This window comes from Medicago truncatula, chromosome 2 (assembly GCF_003473485.1).
Source record: "Medicago truncatula cultivar Jemalong A17 chromosome 2, MtrunA17r5.0-ANR, whole genome shotgun sequence".
NCBI lineage: Eukaryota > Viridiplantae > Streptophyta > Magnoliopsida > Fabales > Fabaceae > Medicago > Medicago truncatula.
This window is the reverse complement of record NC_053043.1, coordinates 39,345,186-39,360,159: the sequence shown is the minus strand read 5'-3', so window position 1 is coordinate 39,360,159 and position 14,974 is coordinate 39,345,186. Positions and strand designations below refer to the sequence as shown.

The 14,974-nt window shown below is 33.4% G+C and overlaps 2 protein-coding genes across 4 annotated transcripts; one reads left to right on the top strand and one right to left on the bottom strand.

Annotated features, from left to right (window-relative positions):
- The first annotated feature begins 3,916 nt into the window (after positions 1-3,916).
- On the top strand, positions 3,917-9,409 carry LOC11411033 (protein SPA1-RELATED 3). 3 transcript variants are annotated; one of them, XM_024776512.2, is made up of 8 exons: positions 3,917-4,053; positions 4,404-5,436; positions 5,843-6,000; positions 6,468-7,407; positions 7,749-7,895; positions 8,029-8,340; positions 8,473-8,532; positions 8,835-9,409. In XM_024776512.2, the coding sequence occupies exons 2-8, from the start codon at positions 4,615-4,617 to the stop codon at positions 9,021-9,023; spliced, it is 2,628 nt and encodes an 875-aa protein (XP_024632280.1). In that variant the 5' UTR covers positions 3,917-4,053; positions 4,404-4,614; the 3' UTR covers positions 9,024-9,409. The 3 variants fall into 3 exon arrangements, with proteins under 3 accessions (XP_024632280.1, XP_024632282.1, XP_024632281.1); XM_024776513.2 differs by lacking the exon at positions 3,917-4,053 and adding an exon at positions 4,070-4,221; XM_024776514.2 differs by lacking the exons at positions 8,473-8,532; positions 8,835-9,409 and having other exon boundaries at positions 7,749-7,944; positions 8,029-8,172.
- Positions 9,410-13,738: 4,329 nt separating this feature from the next.
- LOC11426373 (agamous-like MADS-box protein AGL62) lies at positions 13,739-14,452 on the bottom strand. The gene has a single exon (XM_003596706.3). It carries the CDS (start codon positions 14,450-14,452, stop codon positions 13,739-13,741), a length of 714 nt encoding a protein of 237 aa, XP_003596754.1.
- Positions 14,453-14,974: the final 522 nt, after the last annotated feature.

The following is a 14,974-nucleotide window of genomic DNA, read 5'->3' as shown; positions in this document are numbered from 1 at the left end:
CCTACCAGCTGAGCTAAACTCACGGGGATGAAATAAAGAAAAAATCAGTTTGTTTTACGTTTAAAAAAAGAGATAGTTGATGATTAAGAAAAAAAAAGAAAAAGAGGTTTGCGTGAGCTTTTCTAAAAAAAAACAAAAAAGGTAAAAACAGACACTTATGAAACAAATTAAGATGCGGTTGATTTCAAGCTTACAAAAGTTTTTGTTGAAATTCTTTCTTAACCTTTTATTTACAATATTGTATGGAGAAGAACAATCAAGTTTTGCATACTAGAGATATTTTTTATAGGAAAAAATATTACTTCATTATATGTAGGAATATAATAGTATTTTTTCCTTAAAAAAGAATTAGTATATTTTTTTTAGAGAAGGAATATAATAATACCTACCAAAAAAATAAAATAAAAAATAATATATAGCATCGAGGACAAGGTGTATATGCATAGCTAGTAGCTCGCTATGGTGTGATGGTATATTTGCTTTCCCATTAGAGAGCTAAACATGAGAGTTTTTAAACTAAAGTAAAGATTTAACAAAACTCTACAATATTCTAATATATATAGCGCCAAACTCAAAGAATAAATGGAGAATGAAAATCATGTATCAATCCAAATTAAAGAAACAAAAAAAATATGGCCTCAAAAGCAAACAAGAGGCACGCATGAGGGTGAGATGGTAAGTAAGTTACAACTACGTCCACAAACAGATGAATCCAATTAGGGTTGATTGAGGGATAGTATTGGAGGGTAAAGTTCCACATAACGTTGTATAACAAGAAGGAAATTGTATAATGAGGAGGGGAATGAATCCTCTAATTTATGTAAGAGGGTATTCTATTTTGGCAAATGTATAACGAGAGGAAGGGAATGGATCCTCTAACGTATAATTTTCACGTGAGAAGATATTCTATTTTAGCTTGTTAAAAAAAAAGAGTAAATCGCTTTACAAATTAATATTATAATGTTGAGTTAGATGTAAAATATCTAATATAAAATATTCATAGGGAGAGGTAAATGATTTTTATTTATTTTTTAATAGGGATACAAATTCTCTTACACTTTATTTTCTATCAATCTCATACTATGTGTCACATTTGAAATATACACACTTCCTAAAAAATTGTTTATTTATACTAAGTTTCAATGCAAGTTAAGACTGATATATCCTTATATTTGATTCATCAATTTTTTTTGGAATCATTTTATTTAGAGGTAATAGTTATTTTGGTTCATGAATGTGTAATGTGTAGCCACAATAGTTGTTAATTGTGCATTTCGTTAGTTAAAATAGTCTCTCATGCTAAACTAATCCCTCAATAGTCACAATAATTCTTTTCATATAGAGACTGAATTGACGGTGAGTAAATACTTATAAGGACTGATATGACTATGAATAAGTATATTGAAGAAATAATATGACAATATCAACGAAATATTTTACTGTCAAAGACTATTTTGACTAACGAAGTGTTCAATCAAAACTATTTTAAAAAATTTCGATACATTAAAAAACTATCGTAGTTACACGTTACATATTCAAGACAAAAATGATTATTTCCTCTTTTATTTAGGAGTTGTTTACCATAAACTTTGAACTACTTTAATAAGCAAGTGTAGATAAATAAATGAACGCAAATAATGGAGTGAACCACGACAAAAGGACAGAACACATGTGTGTTTCACTTCAGATATTTTGCGCTGCCCAAATTATTTTTCCTCCAATAAGCAAAGCCTCATGGTTTTTTCTTTATTTTTTTATCACAAAAAATTTAGGCTGAAAAGATTGTTGTTCCAATTTAAAATAGTGAAGACTTTAAAGACCAAATAATATTTACAAAATTATTTACATTTATTTCTTTCAAATATACCATTCAGGTATACTATTGGAGTTTGACATCATGTTCTTTTTACCCAATCAGTTTAGAGTAACACAAGAACAAATTAACTAATGAGTACTTCCTGAAATTAAGAAACTTTTGTCTCCAGGTTGTCTAAGATTAAGATACTAACAACTAATTAGTACTGGTTAGCATCTTAAACTACTCCCTTAACTACATAATTCTGACCAAAAGAGATACGATCACACTTTGCTAACCCCTAAACAGATTGTTCAGATTTTATTGCCTTGTCTTTTGATGTTAAGATTTTCCAAATGTAGATATACCATGTGTTTCCAAAACAAAACATAGATACCCACCACATACACATTTTTTTTTAATATTATACATATCTCCATAATAACAAAAAAAAAAAAAAACTTATACACTTGTTTTGCTTTTCTAGTCTTTATGGTTGTAACAAAAAAAATACTAACAGAATTTAAATTTGCTTTTCCTCGCGTTTTCTCCACGAGATGTAAGGGCCGTTTGTTTAAGATTTTTTTTTTAAATCTATTTTTTCGTTAAAAAATCACTTTTTTTTTTTCTCCATTTTTAAGTGTTTGTTTAGGATTTTAAAAAAAATCATTTTATAATTTTTTTTTTATTTCGATCATAAAATGAAAAGCCATTAGGATTAGCTTTTCTCAAAATCAATTTTTTTTTCATCAACAAGGAGGTAACACATGTACAAGTTAAAACTCATTTAAAAAAAAAAAAAAGAATTTTTATAGGTAGTAGGCAAACAAAAATAACTTCGTATTTTTTTTAAAAGCTCTAAAAAAAATCTCTAGATTCTTTTAACATAAAATCTATTTTTTTAAAAGCTGAAACAAAGACACCTGTAATGATATACGAGACGTAATTGAACAACCCTTGGATGTATCTAATTGAGATTATTTGGTGCTCACAACAATTTTTTTGTTACAAAATTTTAGATAAGTTGGGTCCCACAAGTACATTACAGTTAGGTAAGCATCAACTAAATGTCCTCACATTAACGGTGAAAGTTGAATTCACATCCTTCTTATTAACTATGCACGTGAATTATCTCTCCCTCTCTAGGAGTCACTTGCAACTCTAGTTTCTTCTACTTCATCTATCTAAGAGAGGTGAAATATGGTTGATTTTGACTAGAAAGTTATCTCTCAAAATCATTTTTATGCTCCCCTTTTCTTTAAATAAGTTATTTTTACATATACTTGGTTTTTCTTTGGTGATTTCTTTGTCTTAGTGCGATGTTATTTTCTTCGTCGTCTTTGTGCGTTGTTGTTTGTCTTTTCCGTCTTATTACCGTGTTTGTTTGATTTAGATTGTCATATCAGTTTCGACCTAGTACATATCCAGTCAACAATTTAAGTGTCGTCAATCTTACTAATCCATATATATATAAGTATTTAATACACTTAAATATAATTATATTTGTAAGCTTATGTATTTTTCCGTTTTATGTTTGTGAGTTTGTTCAACGATTCATCCTTTTTGTTTTTTTATTACTTTGTTCTATTGAATGATAAATATAGTTTATTTTTAGTAAAAAGAAAACTACACACATAACTTATTACGTAATACTTTTTTTTTTTTCTGAAATTTTCAACCAAGGCCCACAATTATTAATATATTAACAAAATTTAATCTCACTCCTTACCATACTTAAGGTCACAGTAGAGCCACGTAGTATATTTGTATAAATAGTAATAAAAAAGCGGGAAGATAACGAAGGATGAAGTGGAAACATGAGGTCCTCCAAAAGGGTCTAAAAGAAATTAAACAAAGTAACAAATATTCAAATAGATGAATATTAGATACCAAATATAGACACTAAAGTTATACTATTGGTGTGTGTGAAGATATAGAAAACTTTCCTTTTAGAATAATTCTCAAACAATCTTTCTATTCCAAATTAATATTATATTAAATATCTTAACTATTATTATTATTTTTTGTGGGGAAGATTATTTTGTTTGTACTCTTGTTTCATTTTATTTATTTATATATATATATATATATATATATATATATATATATATATATATATATATATATATTTTATAATGTTTGGAAATTTATGAGGCTGTGAAGCTTCATTGTAGTTGTGAGAACTAAACTTTTTGTTGTGTGGTTCTGTATTGAGTTTGGCCTAAGCAGGAACAGGAGATCCTTTTATGGTGACACTGGTACACATCTCTTATCTCTCTCTCTCTCTCTCTCTCTCTCTCTCTCTCTCTCTATGGTACTTTCTCTTTGTCTCTCTACATGTTTCTATCTCCTCATTTATTAACTTTGATGATGTGTGGTGGTGGCAAATTCTGATCAATTTGGATAAACTTTAGTCCTTTGTGGAGGTTATGTGTTTCTGTTGTTTTTATTTTCTTGCTTGTGTTTTACTTTTTAAGTTGAAAAGATTGTTTTTTTAGTTTGGTCTTCTCAGTTTCATCTTTGTCTTGCTTAAAGATTTGTTTTTTAAGCTACCCTTTATTGTTTTTTCTATATAAAATTGCATTCTGAATAAAGTTTTTGAATTCAGGTTGTTAACTTTGACTGGAAGTTGTGACTTGTGATCAATAGAGATTGGTCTTGATATTGATTTTTTGTTGGTTTTTTTGTGATCAATGAAATGAGTTTCGTGTTAAGAAGGTGATGATGGAATTGCATGAGTGTGAAAGAATTTGGAAGAGTTTTCTATTTGTTGGATTTGTTGTGTTTAATCTACATGCAAGTGTTTTAAGTGGATAAAGATGGAGGAGAATTCTGAGAGTTCTAGGGCTTTGAATAGTTCTGGAGTCTCAGATAGGAATCAAAGGGAAAATCCTTTCTCCGGCGAGGGATCACAAGATTCTAGGTTTAGAAAAGAAAGGGATTGGATTCATGGTGCACAAGGTGATCAAAACAAAAACCTAGGTGGGTTTTGTGAGGGTGAAGAAGTAGAGAATGATCCTTTCTTTTCTTCAGTTGAATGGGGTGATATTAGTTTGAGGCAATGGTTGGATAAACCAGATCGATCCGTAGATTTCTTTGAATGCTTACACATATTTAGACAAATAGTTGAGATTGTTAATGCAGCACACTGTCAAGGCGTTGTTGTTCATAATGTGAGGCCTTCGTGCTTTGTCATGTCGTCTTTCAACCATATCTCGTTTATTGAATCGGCTTCTTGTTCGGATACCAGTTCAGATTCTTTAGGAGATGGAGTAAACAACGACCAAGGTGTTGAGGTTAAAACTCCAACATCTCACTGTCCTCGTGATATTATGCATCAGCAGAGTTTCGGAAGTGAAGATTTTATGCCTGCCAAGATTTCGACGGATGCTCGGTCTGATTCTAGTTGCATGCTGTCAAGTGCAGTGTACGCAGCTCGTGCGTCGTTAATTGAAGAAACAGAAGAAAATAAAATGAAAGATATGAGGAAGGATGAAGAAGTGGAAGGTAAGAAGCAATCGTTTCCGATGAAACAGATACTTCTAATGGAGATGAGTTGGTACACAAGTCCTGAAGAGGTTGCTGGTACTCCTAGTTCATGTGCTTCGGATGTTTACCGATTGGGGATTCTCCTTTTCGAGGTTCATAATATAATTTGTGCAATTCTTAAGTTTTTTTATATTTCATTTCGATACTCTGGCTCTGTTTGGATTTTTTTATTTGAGCTTTGTTGGCATAAGTACTTCTGAGAATTTTTGGGAGAGCTTATGAAAACAGCTTATGACATGTTCATAAACTGTTCTCAGCTTATTTTCATACGGTCTTCAGGATGGCTTATGAAAACTGCTTATAGTTTATATGAAAACAGTTTGACTTTATTTTATCTATTGTTATAGAAGTAGTCTATAAGCGCTAAATTAAGCGTTTATCCAAACAAAGCCTTTGTATGTTTTATCTTCTCCATTTTCTTGTGTTAGAAGTAGTCTTTGAAAGAGACGTTACTATTGTTTCAATGTAGCCTAACTTCGTTATCCTACATTTGAACAGCTATTCTGTCCACTGAGCTCAAGAGAAGAGAAAAGTAGAACAATGTCTAGTCTCAGACATAGAGTTCTTCCTCCACAATTACTTCTAAAGTGGCCTAAGGAAGCTTCATTTTGCTTATGGTTACTACATCCTGACCCTAGCAGTCGTCCAACACTAGGGTAATTTATCGTCATCACATTAACTTTACATATCAAGTATCCATTTAAAAGGATTTTTTTTTTTGCTTTTGTGTTTGAATTCTTAAATTTTCAAATTAGTTCCTTGCAAGCTGTTTCACATTGAATTCCTGAGACTGAACTATTTGTATGGTGAGTTATGCACTGTCTTTCTTTGTTGAATCATGAGTTTTGAATCATTTTCTCAAATTGTTATCGGTCTCAATGTGTTAGTATCAGTATTGTGTCCCGGTCTTTGTCCGTGCTTCAAAGGTGTTTGGAACCAGTTGTTCATTAAGCTCATATGATTTTTACCTAGTTCTTTGTTTTTGCTTTCAACTAGAGACCTAATCAGAATAAATTTCTTCATATAGAAGCAAAAAATCAAAATCCTTACTAGTTAGACTATTTCCAATCCCGTCATTAGTTCCGCATATATGTAATAAATCGTTTATTTTCTTGTGTATCAGGGAGTTGTTGCAGAGCGAGTTCCTCAATGAACAAAGAGATGATATGGAAGAACGTGAAGCAGCAATAGAGCTTAGACAAAAGATAGAAGATGAGGAGTTGTTGCTAGAATTCCTTTCATTACTTAAACAAAGAAAACAAGAAGTTGCTGAAAAGTTGCAACATACTATCTCTTTTCTATGTTCAGATATTGAAGAAGTGACCAAGAAGCAAACTAGATTTAAAGAGATTGCTGGCGTTGAACTAGGAGGGAGTGATGACCGTTCAGCATCAACTTTTCCATCTATGACAGTCATTGATAGTGAGGATTCTGCTTGTTTAGGAACTAGAAAACGAGTCAGACTAGGGATGCATCTCGATGAATGTGATGATAACATGGAGAGTGATCAGAAAAATCATGGAAGTTTTCTTTCAAAAAATTCGCGACTAATGAAAAACTTTAAAAAGCTCGAGTCAGCATACTTTTTAACACGATGCAAACCAACCTATTCCTCAGGAAGACCGGGGGTTAGACATTCAACTATAGCAAATGGTGGGAGAGGGTCTGTCGTCATGAGTGAAAGAAGTTGCATCAATAGCTTGGCGTTGAAAGACCAAGGAAGGGACAGCGCAAGTGCTTGGATAAATCCTTTTCTTGAGGGTTTGTGCAAGTACTTATCTTTCAGTAAGCTTAAAGTTAAGGCTGACCTGAAGCAAGGAGATCTTTTGCATTCTTCCAACCTAGTATGCTCACTCAGTTTCGACCGTGATGGAGAATTTTTTGCAACCGCTGGTGTTAATAAGAAAATCAAAATATTTGAATGTGATACAATCATAAAAGGGGATCGTGATATCCACTATCCGGTAGTGGAGATGGCTTGCAGGTCAAAGCTGAGCAGTTTATGTTGGAATACATACATCAAAAGTCAAATTGCTTCAAGTAATTTTGAAGGTGTTGTACAGGTAAGTCAAATGCCATCAACAAGTTGTTTTTGGTTTCTACAACTATAATGTTGTTGGCTATGAATCATAGTTTACTGATAGGTTAGCACGTCGCTCAATTGGGGGTAGTATTGTAAACTGTACCATAGTATTTACACACAATTTGTACTATGTAAACCTTAAGCTTTCAGTGATGATAGAATGGCACTGCAACCGCTGTGCATTCTGAGATGTAGCCACAATTGGGCTAACTCTGATCAAATACTATGGGTTCTTTGTTTGCGTTTTTCGTACTTGTTTTTTTTTTTTTTTTAACTGGGGTAGCGGTTCTAATAAATTTTGTAACTTGTTAACTTATTCAGCTATGGGACGTTACAAGAAGCCAAATACTATCTGAAATGAGGGAGCACGAGCGGCGAGTGTGGTCGATTGATTTCTCATCAGCAGATCCAACAATGTTGGCGAGTGGCAGCGACGACGGTTCAGTTAAGCTATGGAGTATCAATCAGGCAAAATTCCATTTTTGCACTTGGTGGATGTCAGCTTTGAAAACTAAACGTACTGCAGTTATAATGCATTTTGTATATATATTAATGCTGGATGTATGATGAGTTGTTTCTCTCACCTGGGCTGTTATTGCAGGGAGTTAGTATCGGCACGATCAAAACGAAGGCAAATGTATGCTGTGTTCAGTTTCCTCTGGATTCCGCTCGATACCTCGCTTTTGGTTCGGCAGATCACCGGATATATTACTATGATCTTCGCAACTTAAGAGTGCCGCTTTGCACTTTAGTTGGACATAATAAGACCGTGAGCTACATCAAGTTTGTAGACAATGTCAACCTTGTATCTGCATCCACAGACAACACTTTGAAGCTTTGGGATTTGTCTACATGTACATCTCGAGTTGTTGACTCGCCGATTCAATCATTCACTGGTCACACGAATGTGAAGGTACACAAACAATAACTTGTAACTTTATTATAACACATGTGGTTACATTCAATTATGTTTATCTTCTAAAATTTATACTTTTGTCTACTTGTTACAATATAATCTTGATGAACCATGTTTCTTTTGTTTCAGAATTTTGTGGGATTATCAGTATCTGATGGTTATATTGCGACTGGTTCAGAGACAAATGAGGTATATTTCAATGTCCTTCGGTATAAACTTGTGTTTTCCTATTTATTTTGAAGTACCACTAAAGTTATTTAATGTTGGTTTACCGAATATATATATATATATATTTTAAATTAGTTATTATTTTCTTTCTCTTATTTTATTGAAGCTACTTGGAACAACTTCTTATATGAAACAATTTTTAGATTCTCGTTTTTTTTATTAAAAAAAAACTGTAGCAAACGGATGAAAACTTGTCAAAATGACTTTATTGTTTAAAAAAAGGTTCTAACCAATGGACTCTAAATATCGTCTATGTGCATTAGGTGTTCGTATACCACAAGGCCTTCCCTATGCCAGCATTACAATTCAAGTTTCAGAACACAGATCCAATTTCTGGTAACGAAGTGGACGATGCTGCACAGTTCGTCTCCTCGGTTTGCTGGCGTGGTCAATCACCAACCCTTATCGCCGCAAACTCCACAGGGAATGTCAAGATTCTCGAGATGGTTTGAGTTGGCCTCTACACAGCAATCTATAAATGATTCATATAGTTCGATGTGAATGAGAGGACATATTCAATTGTTATATATAGAGGGGTATACAAGTTCCTTCATTATTACTTGCAAGCTGTAACATAACAAATTTTTGCATTATTATTGTTAGATTATAGCGGAAACAGGTAAAAGAGAAGAGTGAGATTTGATAAGGAAGAAAAAAAGTGTTGTAGATAAAGTGCCACATGGAAAAATGTAAAAGAGGTCAAAATCTATATAAGATTTTACTATTATAGTTTTGATCCATATTAAATTTTACATAGTCCTTTCCCTACATGGAAGCTACTCATTTTTATGTAGAATTCAATGATATTTAGATATAAATGTTGCTTTTATTGTGGCAAGCTTTGATTCCTTGATATTTTTTGTTACCATGTAATGTTGATCAGCTCCCCCACTATATATATCTATGTATGGATGCATGTAAGCTGCTGAAGAGATTTTCTGATGGAGAGGAGTTTTGTGATGGCTGAGATGCTGTGCTTGACAACAGTAATTGCAGTAAAAAGAGTGAAAGCTATAAACAAGGTCACCTCGAAATTTAACGTGGAAAACTTCTCTCGATGTTAGAGAATAAAAATCATAAAACTTAGTCCGGTCAAAAGTTTCCACTATAGAAATAATTGGTGCAACAATGTCTTCCTACTATCACTAGGAATTGGCAAAGAATCAAAACAATCAGCAACTCTGATGAAACTAAGTAAACATGAGAGGAAACCTCACAAACAAGTAGGTATTCCAAACTGATGTAAGGAGAAGACAAAACTATAAAATAAATAACTTGGTGACATAAACAACTTACTAAATTTTCAGCCGAAACGATGAACGTTTGCGAAACTCACTTCCACAGTTTCAGATATGGATGCTCCTTCTAATCCTCCAGTTGATTTAAAACCTGACATTACACCTTCAATTGCGGATCCTTCTGCTAATATGAAGTCAGACATTGTACCTCCAGTTGCGGATCCTCCCACTTATGCAAGGGCCAACGTTGCACCTTCAATTGCATATTGCATTGATTACCGCCTACAGTTCACGACTGATAGACAATTTACTTCAAGAGACGAGTTGTGGACATGAGTTCGAGGTGAAGCAGAGAAGTTACAATTTACTGTTATTATTACAAAATTAGATTATAGGGGGAACAAAGGAAAAATATTTATTGTGTTGCCATGTGAAAGAGGTGGTGTATATAGAGTACAAGAAGTTGAAACGTCATTAGACAAAATTCTTTAAATGTTAGTGTCCATTTTATTGAGGGGTTATTTTTCTAGCGGTGGTCTATGGAATCTTAGTGTTGTGCATGGAGAACACAATCATAAGATGACTCAATTCTTTGAAGATCATAAGTATGCAGAATGTCTAAATCTAAATGAGAAGAAACTTGTCAATGAGATGACATGTTGTATGGTCCTTTTAAGAAATATTTTGATTTTTTTGAAAGAAATATAAATGGTCGCAATGCAGCTACTTCAATCATATTTATAATGCACGTAACATATTTAAGTAGACTAATCAGAGGTCCAAGATCAACAATGCAACATCTCATAAAATAATTTGTTGAAGATAAGTATGTGTGTAGATATAGATTGATTGTTGATTCTGAAATTGTCATAAATATTTTTTGGACCATCCAAATTCCGTCAAAATTGTTTACACTTTTCCAGATTTGTTGTGCTGGAGATGGGTTCTACTTATGATAACTCTAATATAAGAAATCCTAACCCCCTTTATTCTCTAAGGCTTTCCACAAAATCTCTTTACACTATATCACACGCCTTCTCGAAATCAATGAAAACTAGGTGACAATCTTTTTTATACATACGATATCGCTCCATCACACGTCGAAGTAATTAGATAACTTCCATAGAAGACCTTTCGGGCATAAAACCAGATTGGTTATAAGTAACTCGAATCACTTTTTTTAGTCTTCGTTCAATCACCATTTTCCATAGCTTCATGGGATGACTCATAAGTTTAATTCCATTATAAAAGAGAAATAAAAACAAACAAAAAATTATCTAATAAAAGAGACCCCACTAGCGTTATTTAGTAGGAGGAGACTAATCTCAACTGGTGGAACAACTATTGGAGTATAAGCCTCAAGATTGCGAGCTTCCATCTTAGCAAGGTAGTTAGCAAATGCATTGCCCTCCCGAAGAGTATGCAATAAATGGACCTGCCAGTCCGCAGCCTAAAGCTCCTTAATATTATGGAGGATAGCTGCATAATGATGCCAAGTATTAACTGGTTCAAAAATTAACTTTATTGCTAGCTTCGAGTCGGAATAGCACCACAACTACGAGCAACCGATCTCCCAAGCCATGGCCAAACCGTAATACACACCTAATAATTCTTCATAAAGAATGTGGGAGAAACCAATATTTCCAACAAACCCCTAAATCCATGCACCGTCAGAATTTCGGATCAACCGTCTAAAGCCTGAAATGGCGGGATTACCGAGACTACTATCATCTACATTCAGTATCATATCGGTGCCTCCCTAATCAATCCATCGAATCAATCTCATAAGGGAACCCGATTATTGCTACAAGAAACAATTAATCAACGAAGGGTCATAATTATCAGTACAAATCTTTAGAGAGACAGGTGAAACCAATTCATTCTCCATACATAACTTATTCCTTGCGCACCAAAGCCACCAAATAGCTTCCAGGAACATATAAATATAAATAATTGAACCTTTAACACCAGTCCGCAACAACTCATACAAATTATCGGTCTGGAAAAACGAGTTACTCGAGAATCAAATTGATCTCCAAGAGCAATTCACAAAAGCACAATCACGCAAGAAGTGAAGCATAGTCTCAGGTTCCTGATGGCATCTTGGGAAGAGGTTCAACTGAAGCACACCATGATGGCTTAACATCCAATGCGTAGGCAGGAGTTCTGAAGAGCAGTCCACAAAAAGAATTTTTCCTTTTCCGGCGCTGGAAGGTTCCATATCCAAGTTCATGAAACAGTCTCCACTGCACCAGCAGCAAAAGCAATCATGTTCAACCAATAATATCCATCCTCTGCTGAGTAAATACCATGAAGATTACCTTTCCAAGTATACCCATCAGTCACGCGGGAGTTCAGGCAAATGGGGAGAATTTTCAAGCTATCTGTAATAGATGCAGGGAGAGTTGTGTAGATATGATTAAAATTCCAAGCTCCATTCACGAAGACATCCTTCACTCTTAGATTGAGATCGTGAATGTCCACATAAAGAACCTTTTCTGTTAACTTTCCTATCCCAGACCAATTAACAAACCAAAATGAGGAGTTGTCATCACCCAATCGGAAATCAAAACCATCCCTAAGAGTAAACCTAGCTTTCATAATAGCATTCCAAGTGACTGATCCTGATTTCCTGGTAACAGTGAGAAGCTTGTCTGCATGAAAATACTTGTGAGTTAAAACCTTCACCCATAAAGAATCACAATTTTGATGTAACCTCCAAACTAATCTGCCCAGCAGAGATGTGTTAGCCTCTCTAGCCTTCCTGATTTCGAGACCACCTAGCTTTTTGGGTTTGGTTATTTTCTCCCAGCCAACTAAGTAGATCCTAAAATTGGAAGAACCTTTCCACAAGAAATTTATTGCCAATCTATCAATAGACTCACAAGTTGATTGGGGCAACCAAGCCACTTGCATATAATAATAGGGAATAGAATTTAATACAGATTTAACCAAAGTCATTCGACCAACTTTGTTCAACAGGTGATGTTGCCACGAAGCTAACCGTTGGCTTATGTTTTCCTCAAAAAAATTCAAAATCTCTCCTTTGGAGGCCTCCATGCATCATGGGAAAACCCAAATATTTCTCAAGGGAAAGAGTACGGAGGATACTTGTAGTCGTAACAATAGATCTCATATTTTAAATATTAAGTTTGCTTCTGATATATTGTTTGCAATCACGTTTTTATCCACTCTTTTATCACTCTTTTAATTACTTTTTGTTGATGACAAAAGGGGGAGTAAGACATAATAAGTGCTTAGGCTCTGAGTTTACTAAGTTAATTTAAAATTGACTTAGGAACAATCTTCTTATCTCTTAGCCTCTAGATTTAATGTGATTTCATTCCGAGTGATGCGTTATTTAATTGTTTTGGACTAAAAATAAATCTAAATAACTTGGATAGAACTTAGGGGGGCTTACAACCTTATGAACTATTGACTATATATATATATATATATATATATATATATATATATATATATATATATATATATATATATATATATATATATATATATATATCTCAATACGATGGATGATTATATAGATAGAATAAAAAAACAAAATGCAAATTGTTAAAAAAATTAATTAATTTTAACACAAGTCTTGACCGTTCTTTGTTTGCATTTTATTGCAATTTTAAAAATTCCAACTAGATGATTGAAAAACAACAAACTAATGAACTTGATTCATTGAAATTAAAACGATTAATGAAAATTTTGGAGAGATATGATAATTTAAATAAATAAGATGCTCTTTATTCCAATAATGCATAATACAATATCACTATGATTCAGTCCTAACCAGATCACATACATGAAACTAGTGAAGTCTGTGTGCTTTAACTAAATTTTAAAAAAATATTATGAAACATAAAAATATAAAAATAATTAATAAGAGCATCTTATGGTGGATCTAAGGGCTCATATCAAACGAACCCATGAGGACCATGTCCATCTTGTCCTCCCATGATGTTGAAACCAAACAAATGAGGTTGCAACATATGGTTATGAAAAAAATCAGCTGAAAAATTTGATTCTTGTTGAGGATTTGGTTGATGCTCAATAGGCATGTTGGAGGATGAACCATTTCCAACAAAAAATGGAAGGGCTTGGGTAGAAGTACCTTGCATTTCAACCCTATCAGCATGTTGTCGAACAAGTTTCTGAAGATCCTCCAAAGCCTTCTTTAACAAATCAAGTTGGACCATATTCATCTCATCAATGGGACGAGTCCACCAAAACTGACCCCCATTCATCTTTCGTTGTTGGTTCAGCTCATTCTCACGGTTCTTGTCAATGTCTATTGCATCGTTCATACGAGTCAATATACCATTGAGCTCACGCACCTTGGCTCTACGGAAATCCTCCATGAATTCCATGATGCCATCATTTTGGGGTGGGATCAGAGACAAATAACGATCTATGACCGTTTCAACATTTGGATAACCAAATGAAAATACCTTCTCACTAGGTGAGAATATGATTAGAGCAATATATGCACCACAAAGGGTACAAAGCTCACTGGCTTTCTTGAAGAGCCCACTACGGCGCTTCGAGAAAGTCACTTGCAAGTTGCTTTCATTGCTCATCTTTTTCATCTCAATTTTTTGACGACCTCGAGTTTTCTTTGCGCCCGACATGGCTAATGCACAGAAGGAGAGAGGAAAATATGGGTGGGTGTGTTTGTTATTTAGGCTAAGAAATGACACATTGTAATTGGGTGTTGAAGGGTCATTTTATAGACAAATTTTATGAGTATATTTTCGACGCATGCTTCTTTTCTAAAATCTACTTTTTATTTACATTAAATTATTTACTGGATTGAGAGATTCTCATCAAATCTTTTTTTTTTTTTTTCTTTTAATATGCCAGATATGACATGTAATTCAATGTTAAATAAATGTTGTCCTTTTGTCAATTAATATTTAGTATATATGTGTGTGTGTGTGTATATATATATATATATATATATATATATATATATATATATTCGCATATTCTACACTTGTTAGATACATTGTATTTGGATAATTCTAGGAATTTGTAATAACTATTTTCAAATTCACTGTTGTTAAAACTTGGGTTCCTAGGTGTTTTATTCCGTCTTAGTATGAAACAAAATTGATCTATTAATTCATTTACAATGTGGTTAATGAAATTTC

Coding starts and splice junctions, on each gene's coding strand:
- LOC11411033 (XM_024776512.2), top strand. CDS start 4,615: ATGGAGGAGAATTCTGAGAGTTCTAGGGCTTTGAATAGTTCTGGAGTC. Junction 5,437..5,842: donor TGGGGATTCTCCTTTTCGAG/GTTCATAATATA, acceptor ACATTTGAACAG/CTATTCTGTCCACTGAGCTC. Junction 7,408..7,748: donor ATTTTGAAGGTGTTGTACAG/GTAAGTCAAATG, acceptor TAACTTATTCAG/CTATGGGACGTTACAAGAAG.
- LOC11426373 (XM_003596706.3), bottom strand. CDS start 14,452: ATGTCGGGCGCAAAGAAAACTCGAGGTCGTCAAAAAATTGAGATGAAA.